Raw genomic sequence first — 25,117 nt, forward strand, 5'->3', positions numbered from 1 at the left:
GACACTCCCGAATAACGGACACCTCTAATTAACGGACATTTTTGAAAGTCCTAGTCCCTCAATATAGGCCATTCCATGTAATTCACTCTGAATAACGGACACTCCGAATAACGGACAGTTATTTCACAAAAAAGTTCCCTTGCGATCGTAGCACTTTCGATTTTTTTTCTTTTCACAGAATATCTTATTAATTGCTTGCCTTACAAAGCTTTTCATCCTCCACAACTGATATCCCCCCCCCCTGTCATTTCCTTATCACTGTTTCTTGGAATTAAAAGGGTGGTAATGGGCAGAGGCAGCGATTGGGGCTTAAAAAAGTTGGGGGGCAGAAAAAAAAAGGACTAAAAGACATGGTACTTTTTGCGGGCAGCAAAAAATGAAAAAGAAAAAAAAAACTCATAATTTTGTTACGGCTAGTTTTGAGAGTATTGAAGCAGATAAGTGAAAACTAATGTCAGTCTAACAATTAACGTACGTTTTTCTTTAGATTTTAATGAATTGTGTACACAATAACTATTCAAAAGTTAAGATAAAAAAGAGGAAACTGGACGCTTTTTCCAACTGGGGCTCTCGGGAGATGCAATTGAGCAGATCGGCACCGGTAATAGTCGGCTTTATGGCGCCGTAGTTTCGTTGGGTTGTTTAATTTTTAGATATGAAAAAGATTTGTCCATATTTAAGGTCATATTGCCAACTGTCAATCATGCAATAGTGATACTCGAGATAAAATAAATAAATTAACCATAAAAAATGTATGTGGGGGGGGGGGGGGGTTGCTCCGCCGAATCACCGCCGCCGCGGTTGGTAAAGTGCCATTCATACCCTGAGATGAAGAGAGAGGCAAGCGAACCTAATTTTCATGCAGCAATCGTAGCTTTTCAGTTTCAAACTTTCCTAAAAGTGTGTTGATTTAGTTGATTTTTTTGTGTGACAATATTATTTGAGTTTTAAAATGGTAACTAAAAGAAAGAGTGACATTGAAAGAAAAAAATAATGTTTTGAATGTTGCCGAAAAAGAAAAAATAAGTGTGCGTTGTTTTGCCGATCGTTTTCAAGTTGGGAAAACTCATATCAGCGAAATTTTAAAAGATAAAGACGAAATTAGAAAATTGCACATTTAGAGACTTTTCGGAAGCACTGAAATACAGTGAAGAATTGAAAAACTTTTTCCTGGGACATTGAAGGACTTGCTAAGGTAAATGATTTAAATATATTGAGAAACAGGCTTGTAATGCAAAAAAGAGATGTCAAACTGTTTTAACTGATTACTTTAATTGATTAAATGCTTTTTAAGACAAGTGTGTGCAGTCAGTATACCTTTATTTATAAAAAAAAAAAACAGCTTAATTACACTTGACGTAAAATGTAGTAAACCTTTCGCAATTGTTTCGATTGCGTTCTACAAAGGGAACAACAGCCCATTTTGAAAAAGGTAAATTAAGTAGTTCCTCCTAATAGCGGACACCTCCCAATAACGGACAAAACTTCTAGTCCCTTGACTGTCCGCTATTCGGAGGTTTCACTGTATTTCTTTTGTTGACTTGCATGAAAGAAAGACATATATTCGTTCGATCAACCTTGTTTCATTCAAGAAGAAAAAGCAAGAAAAATCAGAGGACTTCATTAAAAAATAAATTTTTATTTCTTTAACACTATTTCATTATAATTGTAATTAATAATTAAATTGGTCGTAATCCATATGCTGAGCTCAGTTCTTTCATCAAACTTTTTTTCTCTTCATCTGGCAGGAAAGCACTTTGCAGGGCATTGAAATTCTGAAAAAAAAAAGCATGCAAATAATTTTATAATTCTTGAATCAATTGATAATTTGCTTCTTGTAAATTGACAAATCAACGTACGTCTTGAATAAAGAGCGATTTTAATAGTTACGAAAGTTACCTCCATTTTTTTTTCTTGTATATGTGTGTGTATGTGTGTGGGAAACCGGGATTTATTGAAGATCAATGTATTTTTACAGCAGTAATTTTATCACACATAGAAAGATATTGCTTGAGTGATTTAGTCCAAAACCAAGGTTAAAATTTGAAGAACTGAATTATTCACGTGAAGGAAAATTTCCGAAATTTTCCCCGAACAATGATCGAAAATCGGAATCTTTTCGTGCTTTTACTTTAACCCTTTTAAATAAACTCGAAAGAAAAATTACTGATGCTATCTGATTAATTTTTAACTTGTCCGACAGTTGATTTTAAGTTGCTTATTACACTCTAATACCGACTATATGAAAAATGAGGGAACCGCCGAATTCAGCGTTCAAACCTTCTGAAGCTGATTGCTTGGAACTTTTAATTTTTAAGTTACTTAAAAATTAAACACATTGCATTTGGAAATAGTTAGCGGTGTTTTTCTGGTAAGCAGAAGCAAAGCTAAACTGTGTTACTCCCCCCCCCTCCCCTCTGCAAAATGAAATTCACCCTTACGATTTTTAGGGTAGCACCTATGCTCAGATAGTTATGAATTCAAGTACGACATGCTAATTAAAAAAAAAAAAATACTTGTTTTACTTACTGCTCTTGTAAAATGAATGTCTCTAAGTCCAAAACTTTTGAGCAAACCGTAATCGTCTTCTAAAGATTTCTGAATTAATACGGGATCATCTCTACTGATGGAGAAATTTGCACCGTCTTCAGCAAATCTAAATTACGATAAAAATGAAAAAGAAATAAAAGATTATCAATTTCATCATTCCCGATAAAAAACCAGATGAGTGTTAACGTAACAATGCCTGTTTCCTAAATTATTATTAGTGTTATTACTACTAGAAAATCGTCCGTCAAGATATGACGGGTGAAAATTGCTTCTACATTTGAACGAAGCCATTGCCTGTTTGGTGATAGTATTTTGATACTTGAAATTGTATTCCTAACTCCAGTAGATTAACCCTAAACTCCAGTAGGGACAGTTCACTGTTGACCATTTTTTGTTTCTTTCTTCCCCTGAAATGACAGTCTTACCAGTAAAACAGTTAAGTTGCAGGATCGAGTTCAGCTTTGTCACAATAAAGCCTTTCCCGGCATGTTAATCATTACCAAACCATCAAGCCGTGACGCGAGTTTCATTGTTGAATCTCGCGCGTTACTCGATCATTGGCTATTATATATATATGAGGATTAATATTATTTTAGTGAGGAAAAGTGGTTTTTTTTTCATTCACTTTAAAAAAATTCCGGAACGTCACAGATCCGTGGAACGTTTTGGAATGTCCCACATTTTCATCAATTTCCTGTGAAAAACAAATATCTTCGTCGAAAAGTTTTCTGAATTGCTACAAGTTATACGAAGTCAGACTTCTGACTATTGTGAAAAATACTTTTAGCCACCACTTCAAAGATTAAATAAGCGCATTTATTACATGTATCTACCTCAATTTGAGTATGGGTCATCCGATTTGTCTAAGATCCCAATAACGGAGCGGCTTTAAGTCTCTTTGTTCAGTAGATTTGCAGGCAAGTGAGCTGAGCGTGTTATTTCGTTGCAATTCTGTTTCAAACTAGGCTGTGGTAGCAATGATGGTTTTGGAGGTTTCTTGGTAAGTCAGGAAGGCGCCAAGCTGCATTTTTAACTTGAGTTTTTTCTGAAGGCTACAGAGACATGACTGGTTTTACTTTGGAGATTTCTGAGATTTTAAGCGGAAACGTACTGTTTTTTTTTTGCAAGATATGTTACTGGCAGATATCGGACACATCAGGCCCATTATTTTTCAGGAACGTTTCTAAATTATTTTTACAGTGTGTATATTATTATTCAAAAGGATATATGGCATGAAAACTATGACCAATCTTTCTCAGTCTCCCTTTCCCTTCTTTAGCCGAAATTAAATTAAGAATAGAGGTTTCGTAGAATCAAACATATTTCTCAAAAAAAAAAAAAATAAAATAAAAAATAAAAAAAAAATAAACTTCAATACTATTACAATGAAAAAAATAATAGAAGCAATTTTACAAATTCATTCACAATTTTTTAATGTTTTTTTAGTCTTTTTTTAAAAAAGTATATCGTTTTATTCATAACTCAAAACGGGCTTGTTTCTTCATACTTCAGTTTTTTACGCATAAAGTATCAAATTCAGTCTATTCATGTGTATTGTTCATTTATGTCTCTGCAATTGAATTGCCCGAGCGTTATATCTAAGTGTCCGTGCAGTTTTAGATTTCGATTTTCTTATGCTACTTGTTCTGCGTAATGAATATTTTATATAAAATTCAAACTCAACTCAACGTATTAGATTTTTTTCTAAATTTAAACAATCTTTTCTTCTACTAAAGCTTCTTTGCAACAACGTTATTCAAAAATCTGCATTTTTGAAATAAAAACACTTTGCGTGCTAACATCTTCTTATACCAATCCCACATGTAGAAGAACTTTTAATGGTGAAAAAAAACTCCATTCTCACCTGATAATTGGATGTTTACCATCTTCAATTGGCACAGATCCGGTCATGATGCTTGACATTGGACATGTCTCAAAGTGTATGTTCTTCTGGAGGCATTCCTCATATATTTTCATGTCTTCGAATACCCTGTAACCGTGACCGATCCTTTCAGCAAGCATCTGCTTAACTGCCATTTCGACTTGAGAGGCGTTACCATCTTCACCTGCATGCGCAGTACGATGAATGCCAAGTGAAGCTGCTTTCTGGAGAGAAAAAACATTTTACCACTCAAACGAAGCCTAAGACAACGGCTGCAATACTTTTGATATGTTAAAAAACATGTATTAATTCATTTTCCTGTTTATAACACTAAGCAAATTCCGAAACATCATAGATTAGTTTTGGGCAACGTTCCGAGGTTTCACAGGTTTTCATCAATTTCCTATGAAAACAAAGTTTGTTAAAAAGTTTCCTGAATTGCTACAAGGTGCATGAATGCAGACTTCTGACTGCCGTGAAAAATATTTTTAGCAACCAGTTTAAAGATAGCTGAGCTTTTTTTATTTAGTATATCGCCTTGATTGAATTACAGTCCCACTAGTTGACAAATTTCCCAGGGGGTGTGAAAGTTAACTCCGGGTTCTGTAGTTTTACAAGAATCGTCAGCTAATAAGATGCTTGGAACTTACCTGATTACTCAAAAAAGTGGCCAGCTGTTACATTACACTTATTAAAAATATCTCTGTAGGTTCAATAGACATAACTATCTTCCTCCGAGAAGAATTTTGAGTACGTAAGAAAACTTTCTGTGATATTTTTCGGAAAGCTACTGATTTTCAGTGAAAAACGTACTTGTTTTTTGGGAGATATGTTGCTGGCAGAAATTGGACAAGTTAGCTGCTCATTATTTTCCGGGAAGGTTTCTGAATAGGTTTTGGTGTGAAGGATAGTGGGAATGTTGCTCTCTACGTCACATGATGCAAAAGAAGATTCTACACAATTCTCTGGTAAAAGTCACTTCAGTCCACTTAGTTTAAGATAGTCAAAAACCTGGTTTAAAATTTGACTATTTCTCCCTTACATGTTTACAATTTTGACTAATGGCAGAGCGTTGCAACTGGGATACAAAACGTCTAAGAACGTAGAGTAACTCTGATACTTCTAGGGTGATTATTTAATTCGGCACAAATTTATTCTGATGATGGAAAATGGAAATCATGGCAAGTGAGCCTGGTCACTAAAAAACATTTAAACGACCTCAATGCAAAATGAAGCAAGGCAGGACAAAAAAGATTGAAGAGCACAGAGTAAATCCGTTGTTTTTATGCTGATTTATTGTACTTGAGGCTAAGTGATGCTTTGGAGTTTTCTGACAGAACTTGTAGAAAGAAGAAAGGTTATCGCATTCAAAAGACCAAACGTACAAAAATAATTTTATCCCTCATGTGATATAACTTTAAAAAAAGGAACATTATATCCACTTTTTGGTGATTTTTTTTTAAAGAAACTTCAGCAGTGACGGTCACACACACACTACTATAAGTAATGCGAAAGCAATCTCGTATCTGCTAATAACGCGCAGATCTTGAGCTTCAAATCCAGACACGCTGAGGAAAAAATTGGTGCCAGCAGTGGACACGAGAAAAACAATCAAAGTGAAGTCAAAGTGTAGTTATCCTTTTGTGTGTGGAAAAATCGTTTGTTATGTTGCTATTCATTTTAATTTTTGTAAATACTTGAATAAATTAGTAAACATACCCCTCACTTATTGGTGACATTGCCTAACATTGATCCATGCCTAACATTGGATTACCGACACTTTTTAGGATATTTCAATCCAGTTTCAAGCCGCCGGAATTATGGAGCTGGAAACCAGAAATGAAGGTAAGCTTTTGCTTTACTTTTAGAATTCATAAAAATTTAGGTTTAAAAATAATAAGAAAAATACTAGGAAAAGATATCACCTCAGCATTTCCACTTACTTGAAAGATAGTCTATGAGTCAATTATTTGGTAAAAGTTGTTCGAATTCGGAAGATTTTTCAACTAACATAACATCAAGTCAAATAGGGAAACAGTTAAATAAATGTTAAACAAATTCTTCTTTAAATTCCATGTGGTAGTTATTAAATGGAGCACTGGAATGCGCATATCAAACTTACCTGAAAGATAGCGATGTCTAATTCAGTGGTTTCCGTATTAGCTTCTTGATCACCAGTGATATCTATTCCAACGACACCTTCTTTTCTAAATTCAGTGCACAGCTTTAGGACTTCTTCGGACCAATCTTGAAACAAGTAAAAAATGACAAAACAATAAAAATAGCAATAAAACAGTAAAAGTAAAAAGACTCTTTTTTTAGTACTAAAGCTTCGTCATGGAAAAGGCTGACACACATTTGCAGCGACAGACAGGTATCCCTGTCCTTTGTCTCTAAGGGCAGTTCACTTATCGGCCGGCCGTCCTGTCCATCCCGTTTTTTATCGTGACGGACGGCCGACGAAAACAGAGTAGCATTCACATACGGTCGCCGCACATCAATCACGTGTCTGAATTCACCCAACAGAGAGAAGAGCGCACTGCTTGGCGGAAACCAAAGAAATGCTGTCCTACTTTTGACGGCCGTCAGATATCAAGGTTCTTCTGATCGAAACCGGTCCCAGCCCGTACTGACGTGAATTTGCAACGAGTGAGTGAATTTTAGAACACGGACTGGTGTTTGAGTCTCGACCAAGTTGCAAAAGCCCTGGACTTATCGGAGACAACGGTGCAACGTATCGTTACGGAGATGCGGAAAGTCTGCGAGAAACTTGTGCCGAGAGTTCTGACTGAAGAAGGACTCCCGTGGGACTCTAGCTTTCCTACAGTTCGGGGCTGCGACCTTCCTCTTTCCACTATTAAAATCACTGCTGAAAAGAAAACGTTTCGACTCCATGGAGGACATACAAGCACATGTCAAGGCAGCTCTTGCAGATATCCCGGAACAGGACTGTAGGGATACCTTTGAGTCATGGAAAAGCCACATACAGCAGCACATTGTTGCAGGAATGCCTGTTTTTAAAACTATTAGTCAGTTGTACCGATCAGCTCAATAAATTTGTCTTTTTCAACGAAGGCTTATTACTTTTGGATCGGACCATGTATATTGACAGATCAAGTGCACCCTGTAATGTTGCATTTCTTTCCTGATGGCGACGGATATTTCATGGACGATTATGTAACTATACATCATGCCAGAAGTGTTGAAAATTGGTTCGCTGATCATCAGTCTGACTTCAACAACTTCCCTGGCCACGGCATGGCATAGCCTGGATCTTAACCTCATAGAAAATGTATGGGATATGGTGGAAAAACGCACTCTCCTCTTCCATCTAATTTACAAGATCTAACAAGCTGCATTGCCAATGCATGCTATTCTCTGGATGAAAATGCACTCCAGAAGTTTGTAGCCTCGATGCTCAAACGAACCAGAGCAGTTATCCGTGCAAAAGGTGGTCTAACAAATATTGATCTTGAATTATTAATTCATTGGCCAGTAAGTGTATTTGGGGTAGGAGGTTAATCTCACTTTCTGCATCTCTGACCTGTATCGCTGATTAAACGGTGGGTTATTTTTAGTAAGTTATCGCCATGTGCCAAGGCTAATGCAGAACTACATAACATACACCCCCAGCTCAGTCATTTCATCTGAAGACTGCAGTTTCGTCCTTATTAGTACTCATCAGCCCGGATTAGTAAGTATCTTAGCTGGTGGTAGAAAAACTCTTAAGGGAGCCAAGAGAGCACAACAAACTGGTAGCTAATATAGAATTAGCCCTGACCAGACGAGTTGAACGAAACATGGTTCGGTTCAACTCGAATATTGAAGGCAAAAGGCATGGTATCAGTTTAAGTGCTGATATGCACGAAACTGCAGTCCTCGGATGGAATGACTGAGCTGGCGGGGTATTTTATGTAAACGGTAAATTGTTTACTTCACAGTTGGAAAACAGCTTTAATCATAAAATTACGAAAAAGCAAAATGAAATAAATATTTAATCGAAGTTTCTCGATTTTCAACTTCATTGATTTAAACGCATCTTACCTGATTTCCCACGCACGCAGCACAAAATGGTTCGAACATGAACACCGAAAACCTTAGATCCACGCGCCAGTCCTTTATTCACTGCTTTCACGACATCTTTTGCTGTGACCGAGCAGGAACTCAGGAGATGGGGACTGTAACGTGGTTCCGCATACAGAATATTTTCCTTAGCGGCGTCTTCACAGAATTCGTAAGCGATACGTTCGATAGCTTTCAAATCCCCACTGGAAGCAAAGCACAAAAACGTAATAGTATTAAATCATGATAATACCAACCTGCAACTGCTTAGGAATTTCTGTTAAGAAATCTGTTAGAAAATTCAGTGGATCGAAAATTTGAAATCTGTGCTGCAAAGAAACAATATGACAATTCAAACCATGTGCGTTACCTTTGCACCCACTCCATATTTTTTTAGTATATTTTACTTCAAAAGAAGATGTAGGAGAATGTGGGGCAAAGTGAAATACACTGACCTCAAAAAGTTAAGGTACAACATGTTTTTTAAAGCTCACCATAAAAAAAAATGGCAGTAACAATAAAATGCATAGTTTACATGAATGATAATAACGAACTTGAAAACCATTTATAAAAAAGCGAAAGCTACGACTTTTATTTTATAGAAAAGAACATATCTTTAGAAGTGAGAAAAAAATAGGCAAATATCAAGCTTTCGTACTTTTGTTAGTAAGTTGTGTTGATTTTCAACTGTTGTTGACTGTCTCGGTGTCAATGGTCAATAGAGTTTAGAAAATGTCTCAGAGACGTCATTCACCCCATTCGTTAAAGTGGCGGGCAGTGGCGGGATAGAAATGGGATTGTCTCAGGCTGATTCTGCTAGAAGTTTCAAAGTGTCTCTTAGTGTTGTTCAACGACTTTGGGATCAATGCCAATCCGAAGATTCTGTGTCCAGAAGACCTGTTCCCGGCCGACCACTAGCTACAACACCTGCAGAAGACCGTTTTCTAGTTCTTTTGGTCCGAAGGAGGAGAAGCACTAATGTGCGCAGCTCGTTGCAGACCACTTTGTAGCATAAGGAAGAAGAATCTTTGCTTCTACTGTGCGAAATCACTTCACAATGCAGGTCTCTATGCAAGACGACCAGTTGTGTGTGTTCTCCTCAACGAACCACAGCGAAGGATCCACTTATGCGGGGCAAGAGAATATGTTTCCTGTACCCAGCAGCAATGTGCTACTGTGCTGATCACAGACGAGTCCAGATTTATTTACATTGGAGAGTGATTCAGGGCATCTACTGATCTGGAGGGAACAACGCACTAGATACTATCAATCCAACACTGTTGAATGACACAGTTATAGAGGTGGTGGAATCACATGGTTTGGGCAGGGATCTCATTCGGTGATCCTACTGACTTGCGTGTGTTCCATGGAGGAACTCTGACAGGTCTGAAATATCGGGATGATATCCTTGATCCATATATCCGCCCATATTCAGTTGCTATTGGGTAATGCACTTCGTTCTGATGGATGGTAATGCACGACTTGACTGAGCTCGGATTGTTGAGGAGCATCTTGAGGATCACGGTTTAAAACGAATAGAATGGCCAGCTCGATCTCCGGTTCGGACCTGATTCCGATGGAACATCTTTGGGATTATCTTGGCAGACAGGTTGAGGCTTTAAATCCTCCTCCAAGATCGCTACCTGAGCTGGAACAAAACTTACTCTGTGTCTGGTCTTCGCTTCCTATTCCAGTGTCCGAAAACTTAATAAACAGCATGGAGCAACACGCTTACACAAACAAAGCGCTTGCTTTACTGTAAAAAAAAAACGAATCGCTACTGATTATTTCCGTGGAACCTTTCAGGATTTTAAAGGTTTTTATCCACTTTCTGAGAAAATCAAGTATTTTTGTCAAAAAGGTTCCTGAATTGCTACAAGTTGTACGAATGTCGACTTCTCACTGAAGTGAAAAATATTTTTAGTTACCTGTATAAAGATTAACTGAGCGTATTTAATAAGTGGTATTGACTTCAGCTCGATTACGTCCCGTCCAGATTGAATAAGCTCCTAATAAGAGCGAATAAGTTTCTGGACGCGATAGCTTTGCAAAAAATGCAGCCGAGTTAGACTCATGGTACTTTCTTACATTATCCATGATTGCAATTCTGCTTATGGAGCTTTCTTGGCAAAACAGGAAGATGAAAAGTTATTATGTCAAATTTAAAGTATTCTATGAAGGCTCCAGAGAATATCGCTGGCATTTGGTCAGGAAGATTACTGAATTCTTTAAAAAGATTTCAGGAACATTACTGAAATTTAGCTGAAAACATTTCTGTTTTTGCAAAATATGTTACCTGCAGAAAATGGGCACATCCGCTGCCCATTATTTTCCAGGACGCTTTCTGAATTGTTTTCAGTGTTTATTTTCAAACTTTGCTTGAACCATTAAATATATCACATTTGGATTGTCAGAAGCTCTATGTAACTATTTGATCTGTGTTACTTTTGATGTATTTTATTGTTATTTAATTTGTCATGTTGTCATTTTTAGCTACCAGTTTAAAAACTCATTGAGCGTATTAATTAAATGTCTCGTCCTCCGTTCAACTATAGCCAGTCCAAATCCATGAAAATCCAAGCGAAAACGAAATGTATTAAAGTTTGAGATTTGTAGCTTTGCAAGTACTTGCAATTCAGTGTAAGCCCTGGTCATTGCTGCAATAATTCTGTCAGAAGCCCTCTTGTTTATGGCCACTATATAAGGGGAGCTGGCTTATGCGACATTTTGGTTCCAAAATTGTCAGTTGGCAAAAAAAAGAAACTAGTAGTTCTATAAAAGCCTCGTTGCAGAAAACTGGTGCCCAAGATTTAGATGTGTTGCCTAAATGATGTTTGCCTGTTTTATTCTGTAAATGAAGAAGACTTAATTAAAGCATAATTAAAAACAAATAAGGTGTGAAAATGAAGTTCATTGCAGTAAACATTTCCCGATACATTTTCTTTGAATTTGTGAACTAAGTTATCTTTCTAGATTTAACTTGAATGACATTTTATTCAATTTATCATCAATTACTTTACTATATATATATATATATATAGCAACCAGCGAATATTATACTGTATTTATAAATACTAGAAACAAGGTTGGATCCAAAGCTCACATGGAACCAAAATGTCGGTTAAGTCGGCGTGTCTTTTTCAAGGGGTTCTACTCCTGGTAAATCAGGAAGGTGCCTTGCTCTCCTTCAGATACTAGCCCTTTACCGGGACGATTTATCAATTTTGCTAAAGATTCCAGGATGATTTGAGAAAGGTTACAGTCGAATCCCGACTTACGCAGGGAAGTTATGTACTGACTTTTATCGGAAAACGCAGCAAGGTATGGTACTTGCAGAAATTGGGCACATTAGCTGCCCATTATTTCCCAGGAACGTTTCTGAATTGTTTCTACAGTGTGAAGAAGTGAAAGAAATCCGAGCAGAACGCTAAACACTCTTTTACGTAATCATTATTTCATTTATTTCAGCTCCACCTATGCGGGTATTCTGTGATTAGGGGCCATTCATTAATTAAGTAAGGATTTTTGACCCCCCTACACCCATGCAAGGGTACGTAAGATTTTTCAAACCCCTCTCCATATTCTTACGTAATATTCCATATCGTTTTTCAAAATAATAAATTAAGGAATCTTACATATAATAGTGCGTAGCTTTTAATATATTTAACACTATTCATTCTTTAAAAACAAGTAAAAACAGCTCATCCTAATACGTTTTTTACCTTTCACACGTAAATGGAATATAATTTCTGCCAAACCACTCGACCGCGCGATTTCTAATATAAAATATAGATTTGGAAAATGTTAGATAAGAATGGTTTTGACCCCCCTCCCCAAATAAAGGTACGTAAAGATTTTTTCACTGCCCCTCTACCTTGGGACCCTTTGTATTTAATGAGTGTCCCCTTATATCTTAAGAGTAAGGCTACTATTGATTCACTTACACAATAATAGGGAGGATTCTTTCGAATGGCTTAAGAAAATCCTTTAGGCTAGTTGGCTCGTCAACCATTAAAGACGAACAAAACTCCTCTTCAGAATCTACATGCAAGTCTATTTTCTTCTCCCTAAAATAGTAATAGGGAAAATGTTAAACCAACCGTCTTAAGAACAACGAACATTGAAGTGCAGATGAAACCAAAAGGAATGGACAGAGCACTGGGTCGGGGGCCTCATCTAACTAAAAGATCCCATGTTACTCAAATAGTTATTCATAATATTAAAACTATATGAATTACATATTAATTTTTAAAATAATAACAAAAACATTATGACTTGTTTGATGGAAGAAAAATAATACTTTAAAGGAGAATTTTTATTTATTCTTGCAGTAACGAATTGACCATGTCATTATTGTGAGGGGCCTCGAAGGGTATTCATAAATGCACATGATAAATCATTTATACATAGTTCTGGCATTGACAAAGAAGCCCCCATAAATGCTTTCCGACGGGTCTCAAACCAGTAAATCAACCAATGCATTCTGTTATAGAGTCTTCAAGGGACTTCCAAATCATTGGTGCCCTAGGGCCTCACTTTTAGTTAGTTGGAACCTTGGGATGGATTCAAAATATCTTATCTTCCTCTCTTATACATAATAGCCGATGATCGAGTAACCCGTGAGTTTCAACAATGAAACTCGCGGAACTGCATGATAATTTGATAAAATGTTTTGGTAATATTTAACATGCAGGGAAAGGCTTTATTGTGACAAGGCAGAACTCGATCTGGTAACTTAACTGTTTTACTGGTAAGAGTCATTTTAGGGGAATGAAGGATCAATGGTTGAAAATTAACGCTATCCACTAGAGTTTAGGGTTAATCCACTGCAGTTAGGGGGGAAATTTCAAATATTAAAATATCACCAAACAGGCAATTGCTTCGTTCAAATGTAGAAGAGTAGAAGCAATTTTCACCCGTCATACCTTGACGCACGACTTTCTGGTGGCTGAAGAATAAGCTAGAGCTTTTTGCAAACGTGTAAAAACTTTACGTATCCGTCCCCGACATGGAATTAAAAATTGAACTTATCTTACCGGTGCTCACCGTGATTTCAAAAAAAAAAAAAAAACATCAAAGTTTCATCATATTTTAATTTTCGAAAAAAAAAGAAATAATTGAAAGAAAATTAATTTGAATTTTGACACCTTGAATTCAAATTATGTTTTTCGCATTCACGTGTGTTTGTGTATGTGTGTGCGTGTTTATGTGTGTGAGTGTGTGTAGGATATGGACGCACCCTGGAGACGGTTTTCGCTAGAGCAGCAGCATCGGGAAGGGCCGGTCGACGGTGGTGATGCAGGGGGAGGCGGGGGGAAAATAAAATCATAGGAACGTCATTCAAAGGTCAAGTGAGAACAATAAGCAATCGTGATTGCTCAAAAAAAAAAAAAAAAAGAGTCACTTACTTAGCTAATTCCCAGAGTGTAGAAGTTCTGATTGCTCCATCTAAGTGAATGTGTAGTTCAATCTATTCGAAAAAGTCAACACAAATATCAAATAATGAAATAATTAGATAATTATTATATAAGAGGTAGTTTTAAATGCGCCAAACCTTTATTTTAGCTTCCTATTTCAACTGAAAGAGGGTGCTCAACCCCCTCCCCCAAACTTCAATAGATGGGGGAGGGGGTTAAAAAAAAGAATTTAACTGAAAATACAATGCTACATATTATAATATACACTAAAAATATGCATCTACATTGCAATAAAATAATTTCTTACAACAAAACAGGTATGGAAATTAAATATTTCTCAATTTGTGGCATTTTCTATGATACGGCCAATGTTAAATTGAAGGTCAATGAGCACCCTCTTAAAATTTCAGTAAGAAGCTAAAACTTTTTCAGCATAATGCTATTAGTAAGTGTTAAAAAAAAAAAAGAAAAAGAAATAGGTGGTGTCCTGGACTCAGAAAAGAAGTTTTTTTGAACCACCCTAAAATGCATATTTTAGACCAGTTGGGTTGTAGGTTACGCATCATTGGATTTTTAAAGTTTTTTTTTTTTTTTTTTTTTTTTTACTGCAATTTCGTGGGGCAGTTGTTAACCCCCAAAGGAATGGAAACTCTTCGATCAGGGAAGTTGGTCATCTTTGGTGACATTCGTGTCAAAAAATGAAGCTAACTTTAAAAGCGTAATCCACATTGTGTGTTTAAGTTCAGCTTTGAAAAATAAGTTTGTTAATTCTTATTAACAAGTTAATTTCATAGTTACTATTCTTTTTTATTGTTTTTGCAATTGCTATTTAAAAGTGGATTTCGATCATCATTAGTTTTCTTGTCGTTTACAATGTATTTACTTCATTAAAACATTCAGTTTGGTTGCAAATATGCCTAAGTAAAGGGCAGAAATAACAACAGCGTGGCGCTGGAGAAAACGTGCGTGTGAAGGGACAGTTTAATGTGCAAAAAAAAAAAAAGGAAAGATATAAGTTTCAACTCTATCGCGTGTCTTTGCGGCTGAATTTTAATTTTTTTAAGAATAAATTTGATACTTAATGTAATGACTGCTTATGTTCAAATGTGTCACAATAATTAACAGCCAAAGATGAAAATTCAGGAAATAAAGGGCAAACATATGCGTCAAAAATGTTTCACCCGTGCAGAAAACTGGTGCCCAAGATTTAGATGTGTTGCTTGGTGAATGTTTGATTATTTTATTCCATAGAGGAAGAAGATTTAATTAATCCAAAGTAAAAACAAATAAGGTGTGAAAACGAGTTTAATTACAGTAAACTCTTTCCGATACATTTTTGTGACGGTATTAAGCAGCAGTTTACTCAACTGATCATCCATTGCTTTATGATACAGCAACCAGCAAATATTATAACGTATTTATAAATAAAAAATTTAGAAACACAAGGTTGGTTTCGACACTGCTGTAGACAAAAAAATGTCAAATACGTCGACCTGTCCTTTTCAATTGCTTCTTGATGGACCCCTCTTTCTTTTGATGTGTTACGCATTCCGTCAAGAATGAGGCAATTGTATCGTACTAGACAATGAACGCGCTAGACAATGTATAAAAACCTTTTCAGTTATGGAGTGTGGTATTCCAAAGATAGAATAACTTTCACCGATAAGATCTCATATCAAAACTGCATTGATAATAACAATTACCAGATTCGACGTAACTATCAATAACAAAAAATATATCAGCTCCTTTTTCGAACTTTCTTAAAATGTTTGAAAAACTGCTGGAACAGTTACATGTACTACCGTGCTCCTCCTGACAATTGGAATACGTATACATGAATATATGCAGAGAGTTTATGAACTTTGATAAATCCCAGGCTACGAAACTTCAACTAGTACCATATTGAAAGATTCTATTGACTGGTAGTTGAAGAAAGATGTTGGAAATGTTATTTGAGGACTAACTTATCAAAAGGGAACATACCCATTTTCCAAAAATGTTCAGAAAGTGAGAAAAACGAATTAGGGTAAGAGCAAAATAGTTTTATTAACTTCTCTGACTACAGAATTGAGCACAAAATCGCAGCAAATCATGGCCCAGAGTGTTTGTGTAAAAAAAAAAAAAAAGAGATATTGCTATCTTAATTTTTGGATATATGACCTTTTGAACAAAAACCTGAATGTCGAAAATTCCAATTTCACCAAAATTCTAATATTTGACCTTCTTATATTCTCTCATTGAAGTACATGAACCTAAAAGTAGTGGATTAAAATTTGAGGATTTTGCACATGTGATCCTTTGGATACTACAGATTCTTTCAGGATATGTTCCCTTTTGTTTAAAATAAAACGTGCAGAGGACGGATTTGTTACCTTTTGATCAAAAAGCCACACTTTACCCTTAAATAAAATAGGATTTTCCACGTTTAGACTGCTTGAGAGTAAGTGATTTAATGAACTTCATCTGAAAGATTTAGAAAATGTCATAAAATGAATTTTTCTAAAAAAATGGATAGGTTCCTTTTTGATAAACTACTCCTCATTTGTGCGAAAGTAAGCGATGATTTCAAAAGCATGACCAAATTCGTTCGCAATCTGTTGTCATAAGTGCCCCAATCATTTTAAATGCGTTCAACAGTTCTAAATCTTCGCGGGGTATATTTCAGCACTTTTTTTTTAACCATGCACATTTGGATTCCTTTTAGTGCAATTCAGGCAATTAAAACACGTAGCTTGAATTGAAGTGCTCAAAACGTGTTTCGAATGTGTACTGAGAATTTTTAGTGTGTGTTCAAGACCACCTTGTTTATCATTAATCGCGGTTTTCGATCAGTAAGATTTAAACAAAACAGACCACATGCATCAGCTTCATGAGCCGAATTTGGCCCCTCGGGTCGTATGTTTCGCACCATTGGATTTTTGAAGTTTTTTTTACTGCAATTTCATGGGGCAGATGTTATCCCCCTGGATAACCTTCGGTCAGGGAAGTCCGTCGTCTTTGGTGACATTCGGGACAAAAAATGAAACTTAATTTAAAAGCATAATCCACATTGTTTAAGTTCAGCTTTGGAATCAGTTTGTTAAATTTTATTAACAAAACTAGCTGACCCAACCACGCGTTGCTGTGGCGAAGTAGTTGGATTACAATATTCTTTTACTCAATATTTTGATAGAATCTAATTTATATTTTTAGTGAATCTTAAAATAGTATAGCTAATTTTAAATAATATGAGATTGATAATGGGCGTGTTAGGCTGAATTAAGTACGTATTGAATTTAGTAAGTACTAACTAAATTTTCAATGGCAAAAGAACTAACTATACTTACGCTCAGTAAATTTTGCAAGCATGACTTCGGCCATAAATCAAAGCAAAAAAACTTTAAAGTGATAGTAAATGTAGAAACTGATGGTAAAATATCGAAAAGTAGAAATTAAGCATAAACCAACACACACTTTTAGAGTTTACACTACATTTTATTCATCTCAGATTTCTCTTTAGTTTGTAATCAATAACTTCTTTACAAAATACATTAACTAAAATAAAAACAAATAAAAATTACATTTATAAATGAGGTAGATAACATTAACTTTGATCCATTGTTTCTATTATTTGAAACCTGAAAATTATCTAAGCACTAAGTGTGCACAATATTCTTGTTTAACCTGTGTTTTGCTAACACGAAGGTGTGATAATTTTCCCACTTGTGAGTGATGGCGATAGATAGTTGCCCATGAGAGAAACACGTATGTTTCAAGTCCAAACCGAAAGTAGACATTATTTGGTCTTGCGATCTATTTATGGTCTTTTGAAAGCTAAAAAAATCTGAAATTGAAGCCTTTCAAATGTGTTTGAAAACTATATATGGATTACGTGGCAACACAAAAATTTCTCCTTTAAACTTTTCCGTCAAAATTGTTGACATTTTGATGAAGAAACGGGTAACGTTACATAATCTAGGTAGGGTTGTGAAAAAGAATAATTGGTGAAACAATTTTTTACCGGAAACCGTCTAGTGGCATTCCTGGTGTATCCAGAGAATTTAAAAATTCAGTTGGAATATTTACGGCTTTGTTTTTATCGACAACTGTATAGCCTTGTTCAGCATCAACGGTTAGCACAATCGGATTATGATTTTTTTTCAGCTGTCAGTAATGGGTCATTATTCACAATAATTGTAGCTAAGAGAGCGTCATTGCACTGTTTTTTCTCGTTGTAAATCAGTGTTAACTAAGTCGGTGACCAATCGATCAGGTGATATCACACCATAATGACTAAACAACAAATTTGAAATTGAAAAGCATAAATCTTCAATTAACACTAAAGCTTCATTATAAATCTTTGGTTTAAAATCTTGAACTTAACATCGGTGTGTTTGTTTAACTCTATGGAGTACATTTTCAAGCATAAAATTTATAAAGTTTCGCTGCAGAAATGATGATTGTGTTGGATATTATGTCGTCAAAATTATCTTAAACAGTTGACGAATACTGTGTCTCGTTATGCAAAACCTGCATTAGAAAATGCAACTCCCAATGATTGTGTGCTACCAATAATTACAATTCGCGAAATGCATCGTGATATGTATTAAACACTCGACAATTAACGGTCCGCTAATATTCCCGTCTGTTCGGGAATGTTTAACGAAAACAAATGCAAAACCAACATTCGTTTTGTTTCGGATGGAGTTTTGGTCCCAATGTATTGGTTTTAATTTCTAATTATGCCCGAGATTGATGAATGTTGTTTTCATTGTTTGCGTGACTTCCATGATTTTTTTGATTTTATTCAACACTATAAAATCAATTAAGAGACGTCCTGAAAAATAATGGGCAGCGAATACGCCCAATTTCTGCCTGTAACGTATCTTGCAAAAAGAATGGAACGTATACCACTAAAAGTGAGAAACCTTCCTAAAATTATCCTGAAGTCTTTCTGAAGAATTCCGAAACTTCTCCGATTCGAAACAATCATTTCTCTGAAATCATTATAGAGAATCGATGTAAGATTAAAAGTAATAGCTCTGTCACATTTTTCGACTCACCAAAAAAGTACCAAAAGCGTTATCGCTACCATAGCCACTGCTAAGATGAACTTGCAAGCATGCGCAAAGTATTCCACTTTCTTGTTACTCTTGGAAAGTTTCGATGTAAGGTTAAAAGTAATAGCTTTGTCACATTTTTCGACTCACCAAGAAAGTACCAAAAGCGTTATCGCTACTATAGCCACTGCTAAGATGAACTTGCAAGCATGCGCAAAGTATTTCACTTGCTTGTTACTCTTGGAAAATTTCGATGTAAGGTTAAAAGTAATAGCTTTGTCACATTTTTCGACTCACCAAGAAAGTACCAAAAGCGTTATCGCTACCATAGCCACTGCTAGGATGAACTTGCAAGCATGCGAAAAGTATTCCACTTGCTATACTCTTGGAAAGTTTCGATGTAAGGTTAAAAGTAATAGCTTTGTCACATTTTTCGACTCACCAAGAAAGTACCAAAAGCGTTATCGCTACCATAGCCACTGCTAAGATGAACTTGCAAGCATGCGCAAAGTATTCCACTTGCTTGTTACTCTTGGAAAGTTTCGATGTAAGGTTAAAAGTAATAGCTTGTCACATTTTTCGACTCACCAAGAAAGTACCAAAAGCGTTATCGCTACCATAGCCACTGCTAAGATGAACTTGCAAGCATGCGCAAAGTATTCCACTTGCTTGTTACTCTTGGAAAGTTTTGGAATCCAGAGACTCACTTCCTCCAATCGGGAGCTACGTCAATCTGAACGGACCACGACGACGATAGTGAAGTCAGTTCTTCACTAAAATTCATTAAATTATCCTTCCTGAAATTATCCTGGAATCTTTTTCAAGAATTCAGTACTATCTTATTCTAAAAGTCAATGGTGTCGCTGGGCCGTCAGGAAAAGCTTAGATAAGTTGAATACAAAGCCTTACCCCACTCTACATTTCCAAGAAAGCTCCAACAATAATTCTGCAAGCATGGCGAAAGGTAAGACCGAATTGCAAGAAAGCACCGTAAATCTAACTCGCCTGCAGTTCCTGCAAAGCTACGGAATCCAAAGGCTCTTTCACTCTCTCTCTGGGAGATTTTAGGCAATGCAAACGGAAGATAATTCACCTGAAGCAGATATACTTAATAAATACGCTCAGTTAATCTTTAAACTGGGAGCTAAAATATTTTTCGCAACAGTGAGAAGTTTGCATTCATGACGTTTGTAGCAATTCAAGGAAACTTTTTAACTCAGATACTTGATTTCCAAATAAAATTGTTGATGACCTGTGAAATCCCAACATGTTCCACGGAAATAATCAGTGACATTTCGAGTTTTTTTTACAATGCATGTAAAATAGCGTGGAACATTTCTAAATAATTTTATTTCTGAGAATCGGGCCAAACACATTAGGTTTTAGACAATGTAAAAAAAAAAAAAAAAATCAGGGTTGTTTTTGGTGGTTCAAGTGCTCTTCGTAGAAAATATATTCGGTAAAATATACTCGCTGACCGTTTTGAAGATGCACTGCAAGATTCTGTACAGAAGGGTCTCTTTCGTGCATGGGGAAACTAAATTATGCCAGATAGCTTCGGCTGCTTATACATCCACTCATTGTGTTATTTCGTTAATTTTGGTGAGATCTCGAACCTCAATTGCGACCTAATAACGACCATTAATACCGTATTTGCCAAAGTATTTAATGGATTTCTCGGAACTGTTAAACTCGATATTTATATGAGCCTCATACGTTTTTAAAAGCAGTGGTGAGTATGGAACTACCCGCCGCTTATCAATTTCAACTTGATTTGTAGAATTTGACATTTACATTGAAAATTGTGGCCTCAGTACTCCTCCTTTCTACGACGACATCGTTGATAACCATCAATATCCGTAACATAGTATCATTTGTAAGTTTTAATTAACCTAAGACTAAAACTTTCGAGGATGAATTAACTTACAGCGCCATCTATTAAGAATTTACAGAACCAAACAACTAATACACATTATTAATGTATCATAAACATTTTATTTGCAATAAAAAATTATAAAAACCATCCTATCTTTTAAATTGGACCAAATTACAAATACGTATGAAATTTGATAAAAATCGGTTCAGTAGTTTCGGAGTAACCCGAACAAACATCGTGACACGAGATTTTTATATATATAGATAACTTTATAATGGGGTCGTTTCCAAAATATTTAAAGTATTTTTTTCAGAAAGAGCATACTTAAAAATATAGAATCTGACCATTCTTTAAATAATTTGTTCACTGTTGCCATTCGGAGAGCACAATATTTAATTCGCTTCTTTATCCACATGTGTTGGCAACAATACGGTTGATAGCAAACGTAGAGTGTAATCTTGAATTCGCTTCTTGATTATGATAACGTGGACTGATGCGCCAACGTACATCATTTGCGACGTCATAAAGACCACGTCTTATTTTTACAATCGGACATTTAAAAACATAATTAAAAATTCAGCGTTAGGAAAATGAAGGTTTTTTTTCTCGATCCATGTTATTTTTATTTATTTATTTATTTATTTATTTTGCTTATTCCATCAATTTCAGTGACTAAAAGTGGAACTTTTGATTGAAGAAAACAACCCCATTGCTATTATTTTTCATTGTTTTTTGGAATCATTTAAAAGCAGATTTCGATTATCATTAAGTTTTCTTGTTGTTTACAATCTATTTTCTTCCTAAAACATGCAGTTTCGTTGTAAATGTGCCTAAGTAAGGAGCAGAAAGAACAACCGCGTGACGCTAGAGAAAATGAGAGAGTGAAGTGACAGTTTAGTGTGAAAAAAAAAAGAAAAGAAAAGATACAAGTTTCACTTCCACCGTGTGTCTTTATTACTATTTTTTTTAAAAAAGAAATTTGATACTTTATGTAAAGGCTGCTTATATTCAAAAGTATCACAATAATTATCAGCCAAAGTTGAAAATTTTAGAAATAAAGGGCAAACATATGCGTAAAAAATGTCACACCCGTTCAGAAAACTGGTGTCAAGCTTTAAATGTGTTGCCTGATTGATGTTTGATTATAAATGCTTGATTGATGTTTGACTAAAACGAGTTCTATCGATTTCAAACTAATATCAAAACAATTTAATAAATGGTTGATACAAATCTTTCTTATTTTTACAACAGCTCTGACGGGTGAAATGCAGTGTGAGAATTCTTAAATTGAATGGCTGCAAAAACCTTGAAATGTCATTAAAATAAAATATTTTATTTTTGTTTTTATTTTTACCGCTGATATTCTTCTGAAAGGCTAAAGTGGTGAAAAGTTTAGGTGGAAAATTTCTTGTGCAATTTGGGACGCTGGCACTTAAAGTTTTCCACTTAAAGTTCCACATTTCCACTTAAAGTTTTGCAAAATCGTCAAAGCAATTTTTTAGGGGCTTGTTGTACATTTCTTTCATTTCTCTTTTGCTGTAAAACCAGAGTATAGTACTTAATCCTATGAACCTTATGCCTGAAAAAATTTTCATGCTGTAAAAAAATTAAAAACAAATCATGGAAACACCGCATGTTACTTACGAGTCGAACCGCAAGTCTTTTCCGTATTATTGATATTTATTCAAGTTACATTCACGGATATAATTAAGATTAAAAATGAAATTAAGGATGCTTGTAATGTAACATTAACGGTCATTTCATTGTCACGTGTGAGACAATCCGACTCAAAATCTCACTAATATTTTGTTATAGATCTTAACATTTTTAACCAAAAGGAGTGAGCACATTTTTTAATGTTTTCATTACATACAAAGATGCCCCTGACACAGCTTTTTTTTCATTAAATACATTTGTTATTTAAAACTTTATTTTCATGCTTCACGTGGGGGACATCCAAAGCCAAATTCTTAAAACCTGCTGCGTGAATTAGTTAATATTTTAGCTTTATTAATATAGCAGTGACGAAAAAAACTGTGGGTTTTGACAGCTAATGCACCCATCTAAAGGAAACATATTGCATTTGTTGACCAATAATAATTTAAACCATTTGAAATATATTATGTATTACAGGGGGTCATTAAGAAAATTACTTGCAACTGAAATCGCATTTCCTTTAAAAGATCCTACCTATTTATCGAATTTGATATATAATAGAGAATAGATTAAATTAAAGTTTTAAAGGAATCTCGCAAAATCAATTTTTGATACTGACCTTATATTTCGGCAGGGTATTTGAGTTGAAAAAGATATCGGAATCCTCCATTTTGGAGAAAACTGTTATTTATTCCTAACAGCAGTTTATTTTCGTTTTTAATCGAGGGGAGGAAACAAGCGAAGGAGACTATCTTTAAATAACAAAGAGCTTATCTTTTAATCAATGCTTACGATTTACTGCCACCTAGCGTGAAAATTCTAAAAGGCTCTCTTTTAGATACTTGTCAATGATAAAATCACACGATTTTGATATGCAAACTAAGGGTGCAAAGTCTGGGAAATTCCCAAGTTTTTCTCCGGGACCAAACCCGATCCCCCCCCCCCCCGCCCCCTGCAGAATTGAAGCTAAAATCGAGAATTTTGATTTAAAATTTCATTTAAAAAATTTTTACGCCAATATTGTCATACGATATAAGTGCCAAAATCTGTGATCGAATAACGCTCTGACATCACGAACAAAGAAACTCGTGCCATAAAATACGTAATGGAATTATTTCATTGTTGAAGATTGTAAAATTCAATATTAAGTTTATTATTTGATAATATTTTTGGCAAGGTTTGATAATACAGAGAAATGCTTCGTTTCGTCAAGACTAACTTTATAATGAAACGAAGCGCAAAAAAAAATTTAAAGATTTTTTGTTAATTGTAAAATAAAGGTGCATATTTACTTGTAACAGAATTCGATAGAACCGAATAACATCAATTGCATCTACGAATAACGCAGCCAGAAATTTTCTTTACGCCACCTAGAAGTAAATTTCTCGCTACGCTACTGGTAGATAGAATTCGACCGAATCGAACACAATCCAGTAGAATATGACAATTAAATAGAATATAGGAACTTTAATTACACGATGATTTCAACGATAAATATTACATTTTTCCAGATATATGTGAATATCAGAAACTCGCGAAATGTAAACACATAAAACATTCTCAGTGTAATTAAATATAGCTAGCAATTAGGATTTTGTTGTTTTATTAAGCAAAAAGTCGGCAAGTTGTCGCGGGCTATAGTTTGGAGACCCCTGTTCTCGGGTAAAAATATTTTCTTTTTTACGTTGACTTTTTTTAACAGTATGACTTGAAGATTCGTATGCCGTTTTCCTTATATATTGTCAGCGAAATATCACTTCACCTCGCCTTCTCGAACGCAGATTTCGGTTTAGTTCAGGGGTGATCGGTAAAAACATTCCCGTGTTTGAAAATGAGACAACCTTAATTCTGGCGTGTATTTAAATGTACGAGAAGTTTTAGAGTTCTCTACGTCACTTGCTGCGCTTGCAAGATTCTTTGCTATTCTTAAACTTTAAAAACTGTTGCTTTTATTGGAAAATGCTGTGGTCATAAGCTTTCTCTCGAAAACAGCGAAATAGAATCTCGTATATCACGTGACGAAGGAAGAGCCAAGTGCCTTCCCCGGTAAATGGAAAATACTAGCAGTGGCGTACTTAGGGGTAAGAAAGAGTTACTTTCGCCAGGGGCGCAACAGCAAGAGTGGCGGCAATTTGCCAATATTATTGCAATATTTTTTTAATTTTTAGTAACATTCTTTTTTTTATGTTTTCGTAGAAAAATTCGTAAAAAGAAGAAGAATTATGCAAGTATGGAGTATTCCCTGTGTCAGCTGAACGCATCTAAGCGGCAATGGCGTATCTGGGAGGAGTAAGGGACTGTTTTCCGCTTTAGATGATCCCTGATGTTTGGAAAGAGGGCGGCCTTTTAACTTTTGATGGGAAAGGAAATATTTTGAAACATATTTCAAATAAGACAAATATATACAACATATTATCTAATAATTTAAAAAGGGAGAAACTCTTCGCCATAAACATTATCAAAGATCGTCTAAAAAACTGATTTTAAAAGACAACTTCAAAAAAAAAATAACTTTGAGGAAGCGCCTCTCCCCCGCCCCCCCTCCTTCCGCCAAGAACATTTAAGATCATAAATTTTGGCTTCAGTTTCGAAACATTTCCGAGGTAAAACCCCCCAAAACTCCTCTGCCTAACAT

General features: G+C 35.4%; 1 protein-coding gene across 1 annotated transcript; it reads right to left on the reverse strand.

The window, feature by feature from the left end:
- Positions 1 to 1,619: 1,619 nt before the first annotated feature.
- On the reverse strand, positions 1,620 to 23,209 carry LOC129227224 (adenosine deaminase-like). The gene is made up of 8 exons (XM_054861732.1): positions 23,102 to 23,209; positions 13,903 to 13,964; positions 12,439 to 12,561; positions 8,477 to 8,700; positions 6,555 to 6,679; positions 4,415 to 4,656; positions 2,530 to 2,656; positions 1,620 to 1,775 (listed from the first exon to the last, which is right to left on the reverse strand). The coding sequence occupies exons 1-8, from the start codon at positions 23,150 to 23,152 to the stop codon at positions 1,680 to 1,682; spliced, it is 1,050 nt and encodes a 349-aa protein (XP_054717707.1). The 5' UTR covers positions 23,153 to 23,209; the 3' UTR covers positions 1,620 to 1,679.
- Positions 23,210 to 25,117: the final 1,908 nt, after the last annotated feature.

This window comes from Uloborus diversus, chromosome 8, assembly GCF_026930045.1.
Source record: "Uloborus diversus isolate 005 chromosome 8, Udiv.v.3.1, whole genome shotgun sequence".
Lineage (NCBI taxonomy): Eukaryota > Metazoa > Arthropoda > Arachnida > Araneae > Uloboridae > Uloborus > Uloborus diversus.